Source organism: Poeciliopsis prolifica, unplaced genomic scaffold, assembly GCF_027474105.1.
Source record: "Poeciliopsis prolifica strain line A6 unplaced genomic scaffold, Auburn_PproV2 SCAFFOLD005, whole genome shotgun sequence".
NCBI lineage: Eukaryota > Metazoa > Chordata > Actinopteri > Cyprinodontiformes > Poeciliidae > Poeciliopsis > Poeciliopsis prolifica.
This window is the reverse complement of record NW_026562380.1, coordinates 793,328-803,782: the sequence shown is the minus strand read 5'-3', so window position 1 is coordinate 803,782 and position 10,455 is coordinate 793,328. Positions and strand designations below refer to the sequence as shown.

Below are 10,455 nucleotides of genomic sequence, written 5' to 3'. Positions count from 1 at the left end.
TGTCTGCAGTAATGAAAGTATTTCTCCTGTTTGTTGTGGTGAAGAAGAAACTGAGAGACAGTATTCAATTCATCAACCATCACAATCTGAAGAGCAAAAACACAAAATCTTACCCAGTAGTTTTGCTCTAGTTTCTAGTGCAGATATTTTAGCAAGCTTGAAATTGGACAAAAACATTTCAACAAGGTACAGGAGCTTGTTTAAAGTAAATAATTCTTGAATATTGATGAAAAAGTACAAGTTCCACTGACAGATTATTTCACTTCTTGTTAAAGGTAAATTAATCTGTCACTGTGTTGATTTCTACTGCCATCTTCTGTAAGAAAGCGAGAATGCGCCCAATTTTCCTCATTTTCTTCTCTGATCGGCTTTCCTGCGTCATCATCATGACCTCAGATTCTTTATTCCCACAGAAGATCAAATAAAACTTTCATCTTCGCCAGATGGTGCCTGTGATGATGTATCGATTCACATCGAACTTTAAACTTTTATTTCTGCTCAATTGTTCTTTCACTTCAAATGCAAACAAAAGTGTCTTAAAATCAAAATCTTGTGGTCAGAAGGTGGAAAATTCATTTCTCTAATCCAGCCAAAGCCTCCAGTCGATGCCAATTAAGCCCCAGTCTGCCGGGACATTTACATAAGGCTCTGGAAGCAGCACAGACCGCGGCTTGTTTCCCGATTTGGCAGCGGCTGTTTCCTAGAAACACACAAGCCTGTTTTCAACACCTTCAGGAGCTTTGTGTTTGACAAGCAGCAAAAACACACCAAATGGACCTAATCCCTGAGGTTTATACTTAGAACAGCTGTCTCATTACAAGAACCCTGGATCACCGGGTCGCTTTCTTGATGTGTTTCCAGTTATGCTTTTAGTTTTCAGAAGGAAAAGGTGATCCACCAACAAAAGGACATGTTTTATGATTTATTTTACTGCTGCAAGTAAAATGGCTTTTTTATGGTATTGTGGAATAGAAGTAAACCATCTGTCAGCCAAAAGCAAATGGGTGAATAAAGAAATGAGCAAACAGAAATGTGAGGATGTGAGCAATCAACAGGATCCAGTTTATATCCAACGATGGTCCCATGCCTCTGATTATGAAATGAAATGAAATCTTTATTTGCAGCCCTGGAAAAAAATTAAGACACAACTCAAAATGATCAGATGTTACTTTTTATAGGTACTCTGTATGTTTGAATAAAATGAACATTGTTCTTTTATTCTATGAACTACTGACAACATGTCTCTGAAGCAAAAATTTAGCATTTATTTGCAGAAATAGTCAAAATAACGAAGAAGATGCAGTGCTCTCAGATCTCAAGTAATGCAAAGAAAACAAGTTTATATTAATTTAGAAACAGTAATCCTATTTTTTTCACTCAAGAAGAATTCAGAAATCAACAATTGGTGGAATAACCAGGAGGTTTTCAACAGGGTTCATTTTTATTCAGAGCTGTATTTAAAATGTCTGAGAAAAACAAATAAGAGGAAAACAAAACATACAAATAATAAAGATTATGTATAGCTGTTTCTTCTATATGTCCTCATGACGATGCCTGTTTTATGAAATGAATCAGTTCCTCCTGCTGCAAAACAGCCCCACAACATGATGCTGCCACCACCATACGTCACCTTCTGGCTGATGCAAGGATCATTGTTTTTCCTCCAAATATAACAGTGGTCATTTTGGCCAAAGTTACACTTTAGCTTCATCAGACTGCAGGACATTTATCCTTGTTTCCACATCTGGATGCTAGAGCGCAGCAAACTAGTAAAGCTCCTACAGGCCTTCACATCTTCTCAGGATCTGAAAATGACATTTACTTTGCTGAGATTTCCTTTTTAAATCATTTGGAGGCAGCAAGAATGTTTTATTTTTGTTCATAAAATGGTCACAGTGGGGCTGAAAACAATATAGTAACATTTTATGAACCAATTAATCCAATCCCAATCCAGTGCAGTTTTGGTTTAACATTTTTACTGCTGCTTCCTGTTGACTGAAACTTATATTTGGTCTCAAAATGTCCCCAGCTCTGTGCTGCAGCAGGGAAGGTTGCATCAGTTTCTCTCTCTGCTAAAATAAAAATGATTCAGGCCGTGCTTCTGGCCCCTTTCAGAAAATAACTGACCTCTTCTCCCAGCAGAGTATCGTGTTCCAAATTAATTGGTAGGGGAAGGCTAAATTAGTAATGGAGCAATATTCTGAAGTCCCCACTGGGAGCTCAGAAATAGGTTTCCTCGCAGTGGGATCCACTCTGGCCAAGAGAGGGAGATGGAGAAATATGCCAAAGATTTTAAGATCACAGTCCAGGCAGAACACAAAAAAGCTAATTTTGTGCTCTGACCCAACTAAAATGATACGATAGGATCGACTGAAGCTTCCAGCCAATCACAGGGCAGCAGATGGACTAAATGCCCTGCTTAACTTGTAAATGTACTGATTCATGTTGTATTTTTTCTTGTCAATAATGTGCAAATCAACATTCCAGTATGTCATGTTCCATAAAACATTTATTTTATCCTCAGAAGTTTGCATAGTGGTCTGCCTATTCTGGTTTTGACAAATGGAGGAACAGAAGAAACAAGCTGAGTGGCAGAAATTAAAGAAAATAAACTCTGTCTCCATGGGAAAGAAAAAATAAAATATCTTCAACTAGAGAATAAATAATTACTTGATGGAGCGAGACTGTTTTAATCCCACGGGTTAATTTGAGTTTTGTTTTTACAAGTCTTTCCTGTTTTGATTCTGTGTTCATTAACAATTTCTCTGTCATCTTCTGTTGCTTTTCTATACTTCTGTCATTAAACAGTCCTCTGTTTACTCCACTTTTCATTCTATGTAATAGCCTCACATGTTCCTGGCTCCCCTGCATTTATTTTCCTGTCAGTATCTGTTACTTGTTGGTAGATCTTCGCTTGCCAGTCCTGCAATTGTCACACCGCTTGCCACTGTGTTTCTGCCTGTCTGTTTACCTGCCACTTTGTGTTTCTTCCATAAGTTTAATTTGCTTTTTTTTTCAAGAAAACCTTTAAAAAAATAAAATAAAATTCAGTTTTCCAGTTAAATACATTGACAAATCTTTGGTTAAAATTTAGTTTCTTAATTTTACATCAAACCAATTTGAAAAAGCAACTCGGTGGATCTGGGAGTAATTAAATTTTTTATTTATTAAATAAAAGGTTTGTTAATGAAATACTGGGTCAGATTCACTGTTATCCATTTTACTGGTTCTGTCATCTTTCGCTCACTCTGGAATAAAAGTTTTACATTTAATTGGAAATAGACTCTGGATTAGATCCAATCATGAAACAACAGACACCAATTTAAGAAGTTTAGTTGAAGTTTCATCCTTCTTCCTTTTCCAGCCGCTGGAAAAAGAAAATGAATGATTAAATGAGATTTAAGTCAGTGGAGGAAAAATCATGAGATGATGCTGTGAGGTGTCTTATCTACTGAGGATGGTGTGGTTTGCACTTCTGTTTATCAGTGATGATGTAACGTATGTAACATCACAACCTGGAAATCTCACACAGAAAGGGCCTTTTACTTGACAAAAACGTTTTTTATCAACAATCTGTTGAAATGTCTCAACAAATTGGTTGGATGAGCTTTTATTTTTGTCACAAACTAGATTGGCAAAAATAAAATAAAATCTTCTAGGATAAAAACCACAGCTGCTAGAAAAGAGAAGTCTGAAAAATACCGCAGATAATTTCCATTAGACTTTTTTTGATGCCCATTTTGAAGTATTTCATTAGAAAAGGTTGATGGAAACCACAAAATTCAAAATAACTTCCTGAATTTCGCAGAAACATTTTCACACTTGAGCTGGTTTTGGGCTTTTCTGAAAAAGAGTTAATGCGCAAAAGGGGAGACGGACACATATTTGCTGAATAAGTTCTGACATATACTTGATTATCACAACCATGCATAATGTCAACATCTGACAAAATCACGGACTGCATAGCCTGGTTGACTCGATCCAAACCACTTTAATATATTTTGCGCAAAATTTTAAAAGTTCATTAAAAATCCCTTGACTGATGGATTGAAACACAATTACAGGCAGACTTATGCTTCAAACCCTTCTGTAAAGTCCCTGTTTTATAGGTATCGACGCTGTTGGTCTTAGTCAAAATTTCTCCTCTACTTCTAACTTTAAGTAAAGCATAATGGATTCTTTGATCTCTCACATTTGCTGTTTTTTATGCTTCAACATATTTCTGGATTTTGGTTCACACATTGATGTAATTTAATAAAGCTTTCATGATCTACATAACTGTAGAGGAAAGAGAAACAGATTTTAATGTGTTGGTATTTGTCCTTTAAAACACAGTAAATAATGTTACGGTTTCCTAAATTATGGTTCACTGAGCAAAACCTATTCCAGCTGTTTTCCAACAATGTGTTGTTTGGTGGGTAAATATTTCACTAAAGTGACAGGAATATTTATTTGAAGAAAGAAAACTTTTGCTCCGGCACGTTAAATTCCCAAGCTAGCAAAGCAAACGTCTCATGAGACCGACAGATCAGATCCACATGACTGATTCCCCGAGTTGCAGCTGGAGATAAAAACCTCAGATTGACTGAGTCTGGATACATTATCATGTGCTCCCTCGAAGACATGTGAACGCCTGATAATTTTCCAGGTTTGTCTATTTTTAGATAACTGAATTTAAGTCTTAGTAAGATCGGGGTCAAAGTGCACATATTTGCTAGCAGTCTGGCATTTAAACACAATTTTTTTCCATTACCCACAGCAGACACGGGGGCTTTGTGGGCAGTGAGTAGAGCTTCTTTATCAGTGGACACCACACACACACACACACACACACACACACACAACACACACACACACCACACACACAACAACACAACTCACTTGCGGACTCCTATTTGGCATTTTCCATCTACAGAACACAGTGCAGTATTTACTGACCCATATGCACCATGTCAGGACTAATAACTCTACCTGCCCAGACTTGTGCATGCGTCTCATGTTACTCTGTTTTAAGAACAGATCCACTCAGTTTGACCAATAATAGGAAAAGTGGTGGCACACAATGTCCGAACCTGGGTTGTTTTGATTATTTGGTTCTAGTTTCATTATTATTCTGTGTTCCTTAGTCTTTTTCTTTGATTAGATCAGAATTGTTTCTAATTTACTTTAGTTCAGTCCTTCTTACAGTTTCTAGTTATGTTTACTCCTCGTTACTCTAGTTTAATTAGGTCTAGTTATTCTTTAGTGTGAGATTCATTTCCTAATCCCTTGTGCCATTTTTCTCTCTTTCCCCTCACAACTGCATCTCGTTTCTAATCAGTCACCTGCTCCTCGATCAGTGATCAATTTTCCCAGTATGAATAAAACTCATTCTCAGTTCCTTCTTGCTGTTTCATAAAAGTTTACTTCTGCAGTCTGTATGATCATCCACTACATCAAGAGCCTGTAGTTGGCCCTACAATGACATTTTATGGGTTTGTTAGACTTCTCTTAGCTATTTGCAGTCTTGCCTGGACAAGCAGTCAGTCAAGGCTGCTTGTCTGCAAGCAGGTTTAGGTTGCAGACAAGGTAGTTTGCTTTGAACGTCTTCTACTTTAATCCATCCCATGAAAGGGATCAAATCAGATTCTTTTGGGACCTAATTTAATCCCTTCCCCTCCCAAAGCTGCTACAAACTTCTTTCCGACATGCAGCCTCAGGTAAATCTTTCCATGTTACCACAGTGTTTGTTTTTATTTCTCATGGGAACAAAGCATTGCATTTTTAAAATCATGTTTCACAAAACATTTTTAAAAATTTTCTTCCGTTTTTGTTTTCTGCTCACATAAGGCAAATATTCAGTCTGCACTCAGAATGTAGCCTGAATATTCAGGATGTCCTCTAATAAACCTTTCATTTTTAACTTCTATTTGTTTGGATGATTTACAACAGACTAAGACAGTCTGTCAAATGCTGAGCTTAGCAAATTTTGAGGTTTAAACAACTTGCAGATAATGCCTGATAATGCTAAATTCAGTGCAGTAGGAGCTGGAATGACAATCGGCTAAAGAAGCATCATCATATTTGGATTGCTTTCAAAGCTGCTTTGAGCCCTTTTCAATTAAAGCTCTCGATGTGTGCACACACAGAGTAAAAAAAAAAAAACACACACACACATTAGTAGTAGTATTAATTCCTGCTGTATAAATCCTAGCATGCTTTTCCACAGCTGAGTCACTGATTACGGATATTCTGCTGCATATCATTTCCATGCATAAATCCGCGTGTGTGACATAAGTAGTCGCATACATTCTTGTTCTTCTATGCAAACTGAGGACTTTGCATTAACTTCCTTTATTTTAGTAATTGCCTCTAAACCTAACAGAACAACATTCTACAAATGTCCTCCCTCTGTTGGTGAAAGAGGTCCTCAATATGCAGAATATGCAAAAGAAAAAACACACAGATGTGTTTTTATATCTTCAGCAGGACTTTGCATTGTCATCCATTCATTTCTATAGAACCAAACAGGAAAAAGCAGCATTCAGCTTCTATGCACCACAAATCTGGAACAAACTTCAAGAAAACTGCGAAACTGCCAAAGGTTTCTCTAAATCAAGACTAAATACCCACCTATTTTGAGCTCCCTTTGATTTACACTGAATGGAACACTGATCAATATATTTGCTGGATGATTTTCATGATGGCCTTTAAACAAAATTCAATATTTATTTTATATTTCATAAGTAGTGACTGTATTGTTTTCATAATGTGAAGCACCTTCAACTGCCTTGTTGCAGACATGTTCTATATAAATAAACTTGACTTAAGCTTTACTAACCCTGACTAGTCTTATCCCTAAACCAACCACAACTCTGTATGTGCAAGGAAAATGGTCAAATACAATGCCACACACACACACCCACACCCACACACACACCCACACACACAGACAAACTCTGTGTCTCTCATGCCAGACACAGCTGTGAGCATTTACATTTTGGTGAGAATCTCTTGGCTCTTCTCATAGACACGTGTTATCCATGACTGTAAGCTCTCCATCCCCCAATAAAAACATGTTAATGTTGTTAATTAAAGCAGCACAAGCCTTTCAGTGGGAGTCTGAGGGCCACTATAATCTCTACAAACCTCGACACTCACTACATTCAGAAATATAAGGTTTAACTCACACACACTGCAGACACTGCGATACCTTGAAGACATTTAATATTTATTTATTTATGCTCAAGATAGTCATAATTGAACTGTCCTGTTAAGGTTGTTCTAAATTATTTATTCTTAATAATTTATTTTTTGATTTATGAAACAAATACACATTGAGCAACTTATTTAAAAAAAATTTAAAATTATTTTAAAAATGTTTTGATCTTGAACAATCAGCACCTTTTATTAAGTACTTTTTAACTTTATTTGGATAGCTACTTTTTAGCTTTACTTGAGTAAAAACATGTCAGTAGTACTTGATTACAGTTTTTTGGATTCTCTACCCACCTCTTTAGGAGACAAAAGTTGGACTGAAATTATTATAAGTGTACCTCATTGAGTTTGATTTAAATAACAATGATATAAAAAGATGTTGCATGAGTACAAATTGAGATAGCCCAATCAAATGGCGCACTGTCCGATAATGAATGACGTCGAGGCGGTGGCTGAGGGGGATCCTGTGTTTACGGTGCGCGGGCCCTTTAAGAGAGTCCCGTGTTTCCATTGGCACGGTGACGTCAGAGCGGCGAAGGACTTCAGCCTATCCTCGGCTAACGATGAAAGCTACGGTCCTGGCACGGCGTCCAGCTTCAGGAGGGGGAGTTTTTTTACACAGCTCAAAAAGGTTGGAAAGCCTTCCCCGCTGAAGCCATCTAGCCGCTCACCGTGGATTAAAACGGGAAACTTTTCACGATGATCCTGAGCGTGGAAAAGTAGCAGCCGCCGCCGCAGAACACGGAGCCTCTGTCACCGCAAGCAGCAACTCCTGGTTAGATGCACGACCACTGCTAAAGGAGAGGGGAGGGAAAAAAATATGCTCCAGCCGAGCCTCCGCGGCAGCAACAATCCCGGTTTCAAGCGCAGGTTCCCCGCGTTTTAACCGCTTTCCTGAACGCGGCCGTCGGCCCTCCTCCTGGTTCGTTTCAAGCGCCTCTTCGAGCCTCCAGAGCCCGCCGTGAGAGTCTCAACTGCCGAGCCTCCAGATGGCAACCCTAATGGCAGGAATGTCGGCAGGAATGTCAGAAGAGTGCGGCGCAAAAATACTGCTGGTGACAGCCAACGTTGGATCCCTGTTCGAAGATGTGAGTGTCTCTGTTGATAAACACACCCGGTGGCTTTTGTTTTCTGCCCCACGCAGTCCACGCCGTGTCCAGGTTGTGGCTGAATAACGGGTGATGTTGACATGACTCGGACCGTTATAGTGTCGCCTATAAAGGCGTCGCCGGTTTCCCAGGACACCGGCGCGTCCCAGCATGGATATGGTCAATAAAGTGTTGCGACATTTGTAGAGAAAAAGCTCCTAGAAATCTACTTTAAATATAAATCTTATGTGCAGCAGCTCTATGAAAATAAGTAGCAAAAAATACACTAACATTTACAGACGAATGTGGAAATATATTCTCCTTCCTATGAAATATAGTATAGAAGACGTATAGCTTATGAACTAGACCGCACTTTAAGAAATAAACATTTTCTTTTCATTTCTACACCCTGTCTAGCTGTTTTGAATGTTTTTGTGGGTTTGCGGTATGGTGAGGCGATACGGATTTGAAGATTTATTGCGATATTTTGTGGTATAACAATACAAGTGACGACACAAACTGTTTTTTTTTTAGTTAACTGTTTGGCTGTGACTGCATTGCAGCCTCACAAGAACAAATAATGATCTTAAAATGGATAGCATTTCTAAAATGCTTCTTTTAAAAAGTGTTTACTATCACTAAAATGCTCATATTTAACCATATGCTCATATTTATTGAAACAGCTTTATTGATCAAATAGTTGAAAAAAATACAAACCATAACAAACCTGAGCACATAGACAGTTTTTAAACACCAACTTATTGTGACAACAATAAATCAAAATCCTATCATGATGATAAATTTATTACGATAAATGGAAGATGATGCGATTTTCGGCATATTGACAATATGGTGACACTGATAAACTCAATTTATACATTAAGATAATTTTAAAAAGCAAATAACTTTTAAGCAAATTAGACACACTCCTCATGGTGAAACACGGTGGTGGTAGCATAATGCTGTGGGGAGATATACCGTGGGACAGATTTTTTGTTTTGCAGCGAGAAGGTCCTGGGTTCGAATCCCAACCTGGGTTATTACTCATAAAACAGTTTCAGACTTGTATCTAGAGGGATAATTAATCATTTATTATATATATATATATATATATATATATATATATATATATATATATATATATATATATTATATATATATATATATATATAAAAACAGACTGTCAATTTCCAGATTTTCTTGCTTTGTCTTTCATTTTCTTTTTTTGCCACTCTTGCCACAAATGACCCCCGACCCGCAGCATAGACCAACCAGCTGCAGAGTATTTTTATTTTAGAAATAAAAAGTGTGCTCTGTATCAAATCTGCCCTCCTGTGGAGTTTCGGGGCGATTTGTTGAGTTTTCTCTGAAGTTTGTTTTCAGAGACTCTCTCGGTTCTGATCATCCTGCATTAAGGATGCGAAGCAGAACTGAGGGAATAATAGCAGTTCAACTTTCAGAGCCAGCCTCCTCCTCCTCTTTCCTCCTCTCACTCATGTGAAGCGCCGATCCCAAACATAAGGGAAGAGCTGTCTCCAGCACTGGAGTAAGCCTATAAATAGCTTGCCTCTCACCAGCATCATGTTTTGGCTGTCGTTTTTTCCTTTTTTCCTTCTCTAGACTAATAAGCGACTTAGGCAAAAATGCACATTTGAACATGATTTCTGCGATGAGTGGGTGAGCTGCTCACACTTAAGGCAAACTGCAGTCTGATGCGTTGGTACCCCTTGTGATGAATCTGTGGGCTGAATGAATTCTTTGTCTTTAAAAGCTGTTTCTATTATTAGCACTCTTATGTGCTGTGTAAAGCGGAACTGGTTGACCCTGATTTAAAAAAAAAATAAGTAGGAAAATATTTTTCCCTTTCACTTCTACTCCAAGACGCGTTTCCATCCACATTCACATTAGAAAAGGTTGATTGGAAAAAGCAAAATTGGTAAAAAAAAAATCTTTTGACAATATGGAGAGCTTTTGGAGCTGGAATTCAACTGGAATTTATTGTGACAAATATAAATGTTAGAAGAAATTTAGCATCATAAATGCCAATCTTAAGGTGGTTTTTGGCTGTTCCAAGAAGACTTGATGTGCTTTAAAGGCAGATGGAAACACATTTGCCGAAAACAATCAAACGTAACAAACACTAGTTTGGATGGGGGATTTCTGCATTTTT

General features: G+C 37.8%; 1 protein-coding gene across 2 annotated transcripts in view; it reads left to right on the top strand.

Moving 5' to 3' along the window:
• The first annotated feature begins 7,730 nt into the window (after positions 1-7,730).
• LOC129359605 (inositol polyphosphate-5-phosphatase A-like) overlaps positions 7,731-10,455 on the top strand; it is a 151,743-nt gene continuing 149,018 nt past the window's right edge. For both annotated transcript variants that reach the window (XM_055029349.1, XM_055029348.1), the window contains exon 1: positions 7,731-8,285. In XM_055029349.1, coding sequence (XP_054885324.1) covers positions 8,187-8,285 — 99 coding nt within the window. In that variant the 5' untranslated portion in view covers positions 7,731-8,186. The remainder of the gene's footprint in view (positions 8,286-10,455) is intronic.